Below are 14,139 nucleotides of genomic sequence, written 5' to 3' on the forward strand. Positions count from 1 at the left end.
TTAACACAAAGCCTGACCAGGCACATGTTTAACAAGCACGAGCTATGATAACTATTCTCATTCCTATTTGTTTTCTCTGTCTTCCTCTAAAATGACTTTCTCGATGTTTATAAACCTTAAAAAAGAAACAAAGTGGTAGCTATTGACTACACGGTATATTGTCTACTGATTCAATAATAATGACTACCAGTTTCGAGAAAATCTGTTTTGTGCCTAAATCTTACATACATTATCCTTTCAGAAACCCGCAAAGTAAAATATTTCCATTTTTCGTATGAGGAAACTGAAGTTGAAAGTCATATGCTCAAGCTGGATTCCAGTCCAGTCTAGTTCAGCGTTAAAGTGTTTGCTCTTTCTCTTCACTACACCCCAACACCTCTTGGAGCATTTCACTTAAATGTTACATTTCCAAAGAGGAAAGACTTGTGGCATGCAATGATCTACGAAAAGGTAAGGAGCACACACACACACGAGAAAATATAATAAAATTATCTATGATCATTTTAAAGCAGAAATACACAGGAGTCTCATCTTTTGATCTCAAAATTAAAAGTTAAAAGAAGGCAATATCTTGCAGAATCTTCTAATGAAAAGTGTATTGAACTAATGTCATTAAACTCTGAAAAGGCAATAATAGAGTAAATAGCTAAAGACTTTCAGATATTGTAGTCAGTAATTGTAAAATGTCAAAATACCCAGCAATAATCTTCAAGAGCTCTCTTGATGGCCTGAGAATCCTTATAGCAGTGCCACATTCCAAAGCATTCCAAGAGAAACTGAGGTTATGATCCTAGAAGGAGCTCATAGGCATGACCTGCACCACAGAGTTAACCCTACCTTGAGGCAAGGAGTCTGTCCTTTTGTACTCTGCTGTCACTCGGTCACTGTCTGTAGGCAACTGTGGGCTCTGGAAATAGCTCTCCAGAGAAGCCATTAGCCAACACTCACAGCCCCTGGAGATGGGGGTACAGGCCTGACAAAGGGATCTGGTTGGGGCTCCAAAAGGCGGGCCTCTGCTGCATCATACTTCTCAGGAATTACAAAAGGAATTTGTGCTGGATGCAAAAATCATGCGTACTTGCTCAATGTGTTTAAATATTCCTACTATAATAAAATAAGCATCTCCTGACCTTACATGCTTGTAGACTCAGTGGAGCCGTTGGTTTTAAGATTATAATGTGCCAGGGCATTTTGACCTACCTAAGTTGGTCTGAGAACCTGATTCTTTCTGGCAACAGAGTAAGCAGATAGTTTTGCACGCTCGTCACTTGCTATGGAGGATCGTTAAATCGGAAGTCTGAAAATTAACTCTTAGAAGTATTGTCATTTAAACCCTCTGTCTATTACTCAGACAAGATATGGTGCAGTTTACCTTTAAACATCTATAGTTTATTTAATTTTATGGAATTATTAGTTTTGTAAAGGACAAGGAAATGAATGCTATGTAAGTTTTGGAAAGGAAAATTAGCATTCTATTTTACACACAAATTGGAGAAAGTCTCATTTAAGAAATTTTCTCTAATCAATGAAATTGATAAATCTCTAGCCAGACTAATCAGAGAAAAACCCGACATTTACCAGTATCAAGTGAGAGAGGTGCTATCACTACAGATTCTTTATATATTCAAAAGATAATAAAAGAATATTATGAACAACTTTGTCCCAATAAAGACAACTTGGATGAAATGGACAAATTTCTTGAAAAATACAAATGACCAAAGCTCATTTAAGAAGACATAGATAATGCAAATAGCCCTATGTCAAAGAAATTGAAATTGACCTTAAAAGGCTAGCCCAAAAGAAATCTTTGCTAATATGAACGTAGTGTGTGAGAGATATTTGTCTTATTAACAGATTGCCCTAAGATTTCTGTATGCACTAACTTTTGGCACGTAGGAAAAAGGTACACAGTTAGTTGTATGTGGCAATAGCTAGGCTTCCTAGGGATCTATAAGGTCACTCACCTGCACACTATTTTTAATGGCAGTCACTTTGTGCTCCACGTTCCTCTGTCTTTCTGAAACTGAAGAACTTTGTAAGGATTTCTCCAGAGGTCCCTGAAAAAAGAATGCCTTGAAATTTCAATAATGTTGATAAAACCAGTTTATGATGAATGTAGTATACGTAGCATGTACTTTGAACAGAGGTTTGGATCAATATGATATGAAATCCTCCACAGCCATTAAAACTCATGATGTGGAAAAACATTTAATGATGTGTAAGTCGTGTTAAATTGTTAAGAAATAGAACAGATTATAAAAGCACCACATGTTTATGATCTCTGTTGCTTATATATGTATATATGTTTATAAATATATGGATATATGTCTTGACATGTAAACTCAAGCACATATGATTGGAAGAACACACACATCAAAATCTTATCAGTGTGTTATCTTTGAATAGTGAAATTACAGAAGATTTTATGGTTTAAAATTTTATTTTGTAATTTTATATAACTGACATATTACTTTTGAAATTCTATAAAACTAATATATGTAATTTAAAAATTAGTATAGTGTAACTACATTAAGTTGACTTAAATCAGAATTAGGGATGTTGAATCTGCCAGAATAAAATTTTTGTACTAGAACAAAGGGAGTTTACTAAAGAATACGTAAAAATGTTAGCTTGATTAAATAGAAAGGTTAACCAGCTTCTCCAGGCACCATTGCTTGGCCACTTAAGTAATCTGACACTGAGTGTACTGCTTAGATATAAAGCTACATTGACATCTAGAGATGAGAGAGAAGCCAGCAACTCCTTGACCTTACAGTTGGGTGAGGAGCTATGGTTAGAAAAGCTGATGACTTCACTAAGATACACAGAAAATCAGTGGTGGAACCTCAAGTGGAACCCGTGTCTTTGACTATTGATCAAGTGTTCTTTCAGCTACACCAGATTCCTCAGATTGTAAAGATTTTATACAATGCCCTCTCTCTCTCTAATTTTGGCCTCCATTATTTGTTTATCTACCTGAAATTTGCAAATCAGTGCTTCTTTTGTGGTAGTATGTGGTACTGGCAGATTATTTGCAGAGTGACTTTGACGAGCATTTATCAAAAAATGAAAATTTCTAATTTAACTGATATCTGACATTTGAAGGGAACAACACACACACAAACACACTAAATGACTAGACATAAAAGGGATACAAAAAGGATGGCTGAGAATATATATGAGAATATAATATATTACTAATAGCCTCTTAATTTTACCCAAAAAGCACTGAATCAAACTATATTTACTTTAGAAACTTACTATACATTAGATCTTAAATTAAATAAAAATACCATGCTTTTTATTCATCTAAAAATAAGAATAGTAAATTGTTAAAACTCCGTACTTCTTCAAAAACAACCATAACCTGACAATAACTAAACCTGAGAAATTTTAATAGTGAAAAAAGACACTTTTCTTGGACTTCCAAAAATAAATATTGTAATGTGATTTACTAAATTATGGAGAATATCATTCGGAAAGTTGATTACTTACACACTCTTTTCTTTTTATAAGGATTAATTAAAAAGTATTCCTTAAGGATCTCATTGATTCCTCTACTTGTCTTTGATGGAAGCTCTGAATTTATTTAGAATAGTGGGATAAAATACAATCTAACATATGGAAGGGTGAAGTACACTCAAGCAATCAACAAGCAAGTATTTACGGAGTTTCTGTAAGACACAGTTCCTACTTGTGGAGTATTTTGGACTTGTGGGTAGGAAATCAGGAGCTACTGAAGGGTTTTGAACAACCCTGAGGAGAAGTGTGCTGAGAGAAGTGCAGTTCAAATGGTAGTTATGAATTCAGCTAAGAGGTGGTTACTATATTCCTAAACGGACATTGTAAGACCATGGACCAGAGTGTGGTCAGTGAAAATAGAAAAGAAGGTGTGATTAGGATTCTAGAAACATACTGTGGAAAGACTGGTGACTATCTCAATAAAGAGGCAGAGAAAAGGAGATACTCAAAGATGATCCCAAGACCTTGATTCCAAGTGACTGGAAGGATGGTGGTATTACTAATAGGTAGAAGCTGGTTTGAAAGAAGATAAGAATTTCTGTTTCAGAAAAATTGAGTTCAAGGCGATAACAAGGTAAGTTCAGAAAATATTACCTGAATGGGCATGTTGGCTGCAGCCAATATTCTTCTCTCTTCCCTTAAACAATTTGAAATAACTACAGCTACATGCATTGGATTTCCATGAAATTTTCCCTGAAAAAAGTGAGCAAAAACAACATAAAAGCTTAAATATACACATCCTAAGGAAACATCACTACCTGCAATCAAAAATAATCTCCCAGTAAACATGTGAAATTATTTGGGATTTGTTCCAACAATCTATTATAAAGCCACAGAAACTTACATTGTGAACATAGACTCCTATGTGGCATACTGCTCTGTTTTCAAAAATCATTTTTAATAGTTAAAAATAGTTCCTGAGCCCCTCGTAGGAAAGACTCTGCACACACACTCAGGGGCATCTGTTTACTTAGGCTGAGGATAGTTTTTAGGTAAAAGAATTACTTCTCTGCAAATTACTATGAACCAGCGTGGTCCCAGCTGTTGTCTTGTTACCCCTGTGCTCCATGCATGCTTAAAGTCTTTCTTTTGGTCCTCATTTGGTGTAGTTCACATGGAGTAGCTCATAATTATATCGATATATTAGAGTGAAACTCTATTACACATTTCAGCAACAATATTTTTATGACATCTAAACACATCTTTTATTACCATTGCTAATGGTGCAGATATTGTAAATTGGCAGCCTGGGGGCCTAATGCAAAGGTATATTGTGTCAGTTAAAATATTGCAATACCTTCAGGGGGAGCATGTACTACCCACCGTTGTCATAGTGTCCACCACTGAGTGACCCAGGCACTCATTGACCTTACGTGCCAGGACCCTGGAGGTATCTGCCTTTTCTTGGTTTACAGGACTAATTTTTGTGTGTGTGAGGAAGACTGGCCCTGTGCTAACATCTGTGCCAATCTTCCTCTATTTCATATGTGGGATGCCACCACAGCATGGCTTGAAGAGTGGTGCTAGGTCCACGCCCGGAATCTGAATCTGTGAACCCTGGGTCGCCAAAGCTGAGCACCTGACCTTAACTACTACGCCACCTGGCCAGCCCCTCCAGGACTAATTTGAATGACATCATCATTTTTAGCGTTAAACTTCTTTCTTACAAGACTTTTTCCAAGGCAGGCTTAACAGGAAGCACAATAAATATAGACAAATGCATTTATTTAGTTTCTCTCTACCCTCCTCTCTGAAGGAGGTGCTAATTATCCATGAAATGTTTTGCCAAAAGGTCAGTAGCAGAAAAAATAAAATAATAATTCATAAAGTGGAAAATTAACAATTAATCAAAAGTAGATTAAACAGACTGGTAAACCAAAGGGTCTTTCTAGGGAAAAAAATGGTGTTATTGGCTGTAAATGTTTTTATGGCCTTGACTGCTACCACAATTTTATTAGCAAATTCATGTTAATTAGCACTTTTATTTGTAAAACTATGATAAATGCCAAGTATCTGAGTTCCTGTTCTTCCATATTCTATAGCTTTCAAAACTCTTTTCCTCTTCCTTAAATCAGAAAACTCCAAAAGAAAAAAACAAAAGTGGACTGAGAGAAACTCATGAGGTAAAGAAATTTAAGTGACCCTATTTGTTAAGCAGGGTTACCAAATTTCTGATTTCTGCATGCTGACAATTTCAGATTCTCCCTAGTTAGAATTTGTTCCTGTTACTTTTCCTATCTGTTGGTTTTTTCCATATACCTTCCCTTCAACTCTTCAAGAAAAGCTATGTTTCCTCATTTTGCCTTTAATTTATTTTTAAAATATTCCATTGATAAAAATAAAGGGCTTCTTCTAGGGCTAATTTGGAGGCTCTATTATTTACGTAAACTTGAAACTCTTCCCATTTAGGTTCAGGAGTTCCTCTAAGGCCCCAAGAATCATCATTATTTGTCTTTGTTTTTCTCGCTGTTAGAGGAGTCATTCGTTGTTGATCATGTAGATACTTTCAACATTTCTCAGCTCCATTGTGTACACTTTTTCATTTTCTTTCTCATTTGAACTTGTTTTACCTTCCCTTTCAGATTCAGTTCCCCTCCATGTCTTGTAAGGTTAAATTATTCATTTTTTCTCTTTTGTTCAGAGCCAAGAATCACCATTGTTTTCATCCAGGCTATCTTTTCACTTTCCTTTTGCATTTTTCCTACCTTTGTCTCTCACTTAAATGTATGAGATAAAAACGTCTTTTGGAAAATTGATCACTATGGATTCAAAGCCAAATTAGCACTTTTTATTTGCCAAAGACGTACTCACATCCACCTTTCCATAGTTACCATCTCTATGGACCTCAAAAAAAAAGGCAACAATGAAAAACAAAAACAAAAAGACAAAACAAAAATACCCCTAAGTGTGCATTGGTGGGAGGAAGGAAGAGAAAGCCACAGAAGGAGAAGCTGCCCATTTTCTATAGCGTGTCCATCCTCTTTCGTATAGGTATTGCACTTGTCTTCTACTGTGTGGCCTGTCTTTTCACTGTCTCATAGTGTCAGTGAATAGAAGCTTTTAATTTTAATGAAGACAAATTTATCAATTCTTCTTTTTACAGTTATTTTTATGACTTAAGAAATCTTTCCCTAATCTGCAATCATAGAGGTTTTTCTCCTATACTATCTTTTTAAGTCTTTATAGTTTTGCCTTAGTTGTAATTCACTTGAAGCTTGTGAATAACGAAAGGCCCCTTTCACTTTTTTCTATATGGATACTCAGTTGCAACAATATTTATTGAACATTCTATTCTTTCACCTCTGCTCTGTTGGGCCAATTCTGTCACAAATCAAGTGTCCATATGTGGATGGGTTTGCTTCTGGGCCCCATTACATCTTATGGTTCTGTCTATCTCTGTTTTACCAACAGACTGTCTTAATTACTAGAGCTTTATAATAAGTTTTGATGTCAAATAGAATAGGTTTTCTTTGCATTTCCATATAAATTTTAGAATCCCCTGTCCAGCCACGCTCATACACACAACCGTGTTAAGAAATTTGAATGACACGTTTAATCTTTAGATACATTTGAGAGTCTTGGCATCTTTATAATTGTGTTCTAATCCACTTATTTAGGTGTTCTTTAAAGTCTGTCTATTAAGCTTTATAATTTTCCAGAGATTTTACACATTTTTGTTAGGTTTATCTTTACGTAGTTGGTATTTTTGATAACGGAATTAACAGTATCTTTCCTTCCCAGTTGTTTTTGCTGGTATGTCGAAATACATTTGACTTTTATGTATTGATTTTGAATCCAGCAACTTTGCTAACTTTTATGAATTCCAATAACGTATTTGTAATATCTCATCAATTCTAAATATTTATCTGTAGATTCTTTTGGATATTCTGCAAACACAAATCATAGCTTGTGTGAATATTGCTAAAACTTTTCTGCCTTTTCAATCATCTAATTTCCATCAGGATTTCACCTTCATCCTAAGACTTATTTAGAAATGTATTGGTTAATTTCCAAACATAGGAATTTTCAACTTATCCTTTTTTTTTTTTTTTACTGATTTTTAAAATACATTTTAAAATTCTGATCAGAACAGATGTTCTGAATGACTTCGATCACTTAAAATTTGTTGAGACTTGCTTTGTGGCCCAGTTCATGGACCTTTTGAAAATGTTCCAGGTGAGCCTGTCGAGAATGTGAATTCTGCAGTTGTTGGGGACAAATGTCTTACACAGGTTCATTAACTCTACCTTGCTAAGTGTTTTGTTCGAATTTCTACACCCTTGCTAATTTTGTTGCCTGATTAATTTTATCAATTATTGAAAAAGGTATGTTAAAATCTGTTTTGTGAATTTTTCTCTTGGTGATTCTGTCGTACACATTCAGACTTTTATTTACTACTAGTGAGTCAAATCGTTCATTGCTATGAACTGATCTTTATCTCTAATGATGATTTTTGCCTTGAAGCAAAAATATAAACTGACATAATGCTTTTTATCACTTAGAATTTTTATTTTATCCCTATTGAGAGAACTCTTTTGATTTAGTTCAACATATTTATAGATATTTGAAATCACATATCAGTACTGTGCATTTATAACAGAGTAAACATATGTGAAACAAATTGGTTAGTAGATTCCTAAAATTTCCTCACATATTTGGAATTCAACTTTTCTGAAACTCTTTTAAAATTAGATCCGTCAGCATCAAAACTTTTTTATAAAATAATGTCCTCTGGGCCATCAAGAATGTTAGTGAACCGCTTTTCTTTAAAGTGTGCACAACTATTGTCTCCATTATGCAAGTTTTGATGCTGACGCTTTCTTGATCTTACCAGAAATTCTCAATAGAAAGCTTTTAGACAAGAACCAGAACTTACCTTCCTTCTGCAAATGGTCCTTAAATGCTTGGTTGACTGAAGCATTGAGGGACTGTAGTGGCCTAGTCATGCCATCATGGTTAACAATTATATCACTATATTTTTAGGTGAAATTATTACAGTCATGTGTCGCTTAATGCCTGGGATGCATTCTTAGAAATACATCAGGCAATTTCATTGTTGTGCAAACATCAGAGAGTGTACTTACACAAGCCTAGATGGTATGTGTAGCCAACTATATACCTAGGCCATATGACACTAATCTTATGGGAGCACCATTATATATGCAGTCTGTTGTCGACCAAAACATTACTATGCAGTGCATGAACTGTATTTCACTATTCAGATATGTGTCCGTAAAATCATTGAGAGCTAGAATATATAGTAGGGTCCCAGATGTCTATACCAGAAGACTTCTAACCTGTCCTCTATTAGCTCAACCATCATCCACACTACTTTGGTTCACTTCCAATAACATCTTTGAAGAAGTTCTTAGACATTGTTTTACAGTTTAGATTAAATATGGCACTAACTTTAGCAATTGGCAGTTAGGGATAAGATTACAGTGATTCACTGCTTTTCATACTTTTGATCATAGTAAAGATCCTATTGCACTGACAGTGTAATCTTAAGTCTTGTCAAAGAAAGTCAACCCCTCTTCCCCAGCATTACCTGTTTGATTAAACACATATTTTAATTTTCCCTCAATGGCATGATGCTGGAAGTTAAGTGCATTCATTTCAAAATTAGCAGGAAGTTTCTGATAAACGGATATTGTATACCTTAATGATAATCCTATGCAATGCATGATTCATTTGCTCCAGCCTCCTATTGTGCTGAGATTTCATTCATCTATTGTGAGGAATTTGGCAATTTCTCTTGCCACTCTTGCTTTGTATATGATAGGCAATCCTTTTGCATGAATCTCAGTAATGAAACATAATACAGCTTCTACTTCTGGGCATCTTTATGCCACCCTGTAAAACACTTTATTGTTGCTTTCCAAGAAAATATGGAATTTAGAGTCATCCATCAAGTGACAAATAGTTTGCTTAACAAATATCAAATTTATACCCTGCTGATTTGTTCCCATCCCATTCTGCATATGTGATAATTATTTAATTCTAAATCACAGTGTTATATTGATGACACTTTAAACAGCAATTAAACTCAACACGTATTGTAGCAACAGTGCACATAATTCAACTGAAGTCATAACAACATGAATAGCTATAACCCAAATTCACAGCACAGGAAATGACAGAAACACTGTGATTGCTACCTGACAACAGCAATTAAGAGATACTATTGATTATAAGATGCATTTTGATTTCAGAGATGTTAAAATGCAGAAAAAAGGCATCTTAGAATCAATGAACATGCTGTTTTATTCTTTTGCTACTTTATGCTAAATTCCTTGTCTTTCCTTCAATTCCTCTTCGACTGCCCTTCCATCTAATTTCTCCATTTGACTAGTCACTAAAGAGTGACTAGTTCATCTGCTCTTTTTCTCCCAAATGGTTCAAGGAGCACCAGAGGCAGAGATAAAGGATGTAAGAAGACTTGCTCAAAATAATCTCCTAAATTCAAGTGTCACAGAATCTAAGATTTCAACAACTAGGCATTCACTCCTTTGAGTTCTTTCCCCAAGGATCTCCTTTAAAATGCAAACACATAAGGGAGAGTTAACACTATACTTAATTAATTTTCTCTCCATTGTGAAGGATTTATCATATGTTGTTCTCTGGTTGCAGTGACCTAGCAACAGCAAGATGAGAGTGTTGGGTCCCAAGTCAAATAAAAGAAGTTTGTGGAAAGCCTTGAAAGAGGGAGGCAATAGTAACCAAAGAGGCTATAGGATTCTGAAGAAACATGTACCCAACTGTCTGAGCTCGGGTTCCTCTAGAAGCTAATCCTGAGACAAGGATTCCATTGCAAGAAGTGTAATTGGGAATTGATCCCAAAACACACTTATGGGAGTGGTAAATGAGACAAGGAAGAGAAGGCATCCAGTAAAGGGTGCGCTATCAAGCCACTGGCTAAGATGGGCTGGCAGCCCAGTGAAGAACATGTGACTAAGAGTTATCTGCCCAAGGGCTTTGGGAACTGGAGTATTTTTACACCAGCTCTTGTCACCATTAGCCCTGAAGCAAAAAGCTGCAGATACTGGCATGTACAAGTCCACATGATTGAACTAAAATGGTGAGACCAAACCATTTCTGCTATACCAGTTCTTCTCCTAACCTCAATTTGAAAAATTTTTCACTTCTCTTTTTTTTTTAACTACTATGTTGCACTCAAATGTTGATATTTTTTCCTTTATGGTATCTCTGGGACATAAAGCAGTTGTCTCCAATTACAGAGTAAAATGTGTTCATTCACATTTTTATTGCCAATCTGCAATCTACTATTCACTTCTGATTGCCAACTGGCTCTCTCCCCTTTTATCATCCTAAAAGCTGCTGTTAAATCATTTCTATCCTTGCCCCCGACCCGTGTCAAACACGCTGGCCAGTCTCTCCAAAACAACATGCTCTCAGCTTCAGTCTCATTATTTCCTTCTTTTTGTTCTTAGCACACAATTTTTCTTAACGGCTTCTACCTGATATCTCCTTACTAGAATCATAAGCATTTGTCTACAGTGAAAAAGCCCCCACTGTATTGAAGAAGAGCTGATCTAGTTGTCCTAAGGCTGATTCAGATGTAGAATGGTCAGTCAGATTTAAAAAGCAACGATCTTTTATGATAATTAAAACAACAATGAATACTACACGTGTTTTAGGAACGCTAAAATCCAAGACTGACAACACCAAATGCTGGTGAGGGTGCAGGATAACAGGAAGTTTCAAACGGTACAGCCACTATGAAGTACAGTTTGACAGGTTCTTACAAAGCCAAAACTACGCTTTCCATACAATACAGCAATCATGCTCCTAGGTATTTATCCAAATGAATTAAAAATTTATGTCCACACAAAAACCAGCATACAAATCTTTATAGCAACTTTCTTTATAATCATTAAAACTTGGGAGCAACCAGGATGTCCTTCAACAAGTGAATGGATAAATAAACTGTGGTACATCTATATGGTGAAATATTATTCAGTGATAAAAACAGATGAGATATCAAGCCACACAAAGACATGGAGGAAACTTAAAAACATATTGCTAAGTGAAAGAAGTCAGTCAGAAAAGGCCACATACTGTAAGGCGAAACTATGGAGACAGTACAAAGATCAGTGGTTGTCAGGGATTGGGGGGGAGGAAGGGAAGGGGAGGATGAAGAGGTGGAGCACAGAGGATTTCAGGGTAACGAGACTATTCTGTGTGATACTGTAGTGGTGGATACGTGACGTTATGCATTTGTTAAAACCCACAGAATGTAACACACCAAGAGTGAAGCCCAATGCAAATTACGGACTTTATTGAATAATAATGTATTGTTGGTTCATCAATTGTAACAAATGTACCACATTAATGCAAGATGTTCATAATAGAGGAAACTCTCAGGCAGGCGTGGGGAGAGGCTAAGGGAGTCTATGGGAACTCTCTGTACTTTCCACTCAATTTTCTGTAAACTAAGACTGCTCTGAAAAATCAAGCCTATTTGTTTTCGTCCTACTGAAGCCACAGTTCCCACATCCTTATGCTATTCCTTTCACCAGGAATGAACAAATTCAGATGTACAGAGTTGCCCGGTCCTCTTATTCAGCAAGCTTTAAATTCTGTCATCACCACAAAGATTTTCTTGATAAAAGAGAAATGAGGTATAGACTCTCAATGGATAGACATGATTAATGCCCTATTTCTATTTATGCTAATAATACTTACATCTTAAAACAAACAAAAAATTAGCAGCAGGTATATATAGCTTTTCCTGGCTGATTTTCTTTTTTTTTAATTTAAAGATTTTATTTTTTTCCTTTTTCTCCCAAAGCCCCCCGGTACACAGCTGTACATTCTTCGCCGTGGGTCCCTCCAGCCATGACATGTGGGATGCTGCCCCAGCGTGGCCCGATGAGCAGTGCCATGTCCGCGCCCAGGACTCGAACCAACGAAACACTGGGCCGCCTGCAGCGGAGCGCGCAAACTCAACCACTCGGCCACGGGGCCAGCCCCTCCTGGCTGATTTTTTAAATTAAAAGAAAATACTTAAAGGCATCAAGTATGTCTTCTATAAATTCTGAGTATATTTCCTGCACCATGTTCTATGTCTGTGAAGGCTTAAGTCGGCCTAGACAATTGCTCTGTGAAGCAGCCAGAGAACTCTCTCTATAAAGTCAGGGGACCTGAGTTTGTGGCTGTTACTAGCTGTGACTAGGCAAGTCACTTCTTAACCTTCATGACTTCAATTGTCCTATTAGTCTGTTGGGATAAGAATACTTGTCATTCATCATAGAGTCATTGTGAAGAGGCTGGCAGACAATTGAGAAAGAGCTTTGTAACTTGTAAAGCACTCTATAAATATAAGGAGTTTTCTATGTCGCCTCATGGGCGCATTAGGGGAGTTTAAAGCTCATAAATGGTAAATCAATAAAAACCAAAGATATTATTTCCTATTAGTTTCACAGAAATGATCAAAACTGATATAAAGCCAATAAAGACTGAGTTATGTTCCAGGAAATATATTTACATGAATATAAAAGAAACTCCAGAAAAAGAAAGGCTGTATTTGGGGTTTTCAAAACATTAGACAGTAGGGACTTTCCTGGCATTTCTTTAGGACTAACTCACACATGCATAAAAATACACTAAAAACTGCTTTGAATAAAGTATTAACTCACACAAGCTAGCAACTAGAAATAATGATACAGTGCTCTCACCTGAGCACAATTCATATAATCTTCGGAAGAAAATAATTAATGCCACACTTTCTATGTGTAGAAAAAAGCCTGGGAAGGAACTCGTCAAACTCTGAAGATCATCCTTGGGGAAACAGGGTGGGAGGGGGTGGTTATTTCACTTTTACCTCAATTCTTTGGTATCGTGAATATTTTTTTTTTATAATTAAGCCTGTGTTACTTTTATGATTAAAACTAAACAAGAAGTGATAAATTACACATATATACTCCATATCATATCTTTCTCTTTGCTTAATTTAGGCAGAGGTTTTTGTAAAAGATGAATGTGGGCTTTGAAAATTTGTCATTCAGGTGAAAAGAGAAAAAAAAGAGAATTGGAGCCCAATTAGACCATTAAGGTGACTAAAATTCAATACTCTTGGGGAATTCACTGTCTTGTAATTAAGAGATCAATGAATTGCTTAATTCAAAGTGACAGGAAGAGAACAAAGTAGATGCTAACTCAGTTATCATTTCCCTGCTTGAACATAACAAGCACAGAACTTGCTGTTCACTGAATCCCTATTATAGGAAGGCTCTTCATAAGCTTTGTTTTTAATGCTGACAATAGACTGCAAGGTACATAATAGGAAGCCCAGGGGTTGTGTCATTTATGAAAAGTCATGGAACTCAGAAGTTAAGGAGAAAGAACTCTTCAAGTCCAGGTGTATCTCATTCTACAAACTATGACCTTTCCAAATTACAACTGCTGTTTAAAAAATGCATTCCTTCTTTATTGAACCCTTGAGCCATGGCTGTGTGCAATTTTATTTTCCCTGGAAATTATTTTATAATATTTTCTATGATAAATCTGTTCAAGGACTAACCATTCTTTATGGAACCTCAAGATAGCCCCGGTGGTTAAACAGACAAACCGACAGACACTGACCATGTGTTTGAT

At 36.0% G+C, this 14,139-nt stretch overlaps 1 protein-coding gene across 3 annotated transcripts in view; it reads right to left on the reverse strand.

Annotated features, from left to right (window-relative positions):
* The window catches only part of STAT4 (signal transducer and activator of transcription 4), a 97,488-nt gene that overhangs the window by 36,488 nt on the left and 46,861 nt on the right, over window positions 1-14,139 (reverse strand). For all 3 annotated transcript variants that reach the window (XM_070241444.1, XM_023622234.2, XM_005601648.4), the window contains 2 exons: window positions 4,117-4,215; window positions 1,965-2,057 (listed from right to left, as the gene is read on the reverse strand). In XM_070241444.1, the coding sequence (XP_070097545.1) occupies window positions 1,965-2,057; window positions 4,117-4,215 (192 nt within the window). The remainder of the gene's footprint in view (window positions 1-1,964; window positions 2,058-4,116; window positions 4,216-14,139) is intronic.

This window comes from Equus caballus, chromosome 18 (genome assembly GCF_041296265.1).
Source record: "Equus caballus isolate H_3958 breed thoroughbred chromosome 18, TB-T2T, whole genome shotgun sequence".
Classification (NCBI taxonomy): domain Eukaryota; kingdom Metazoa; phylum Chordata; class Mammalia; order Perissodactyla; family Equidae; genus Equus; species Equus caballus.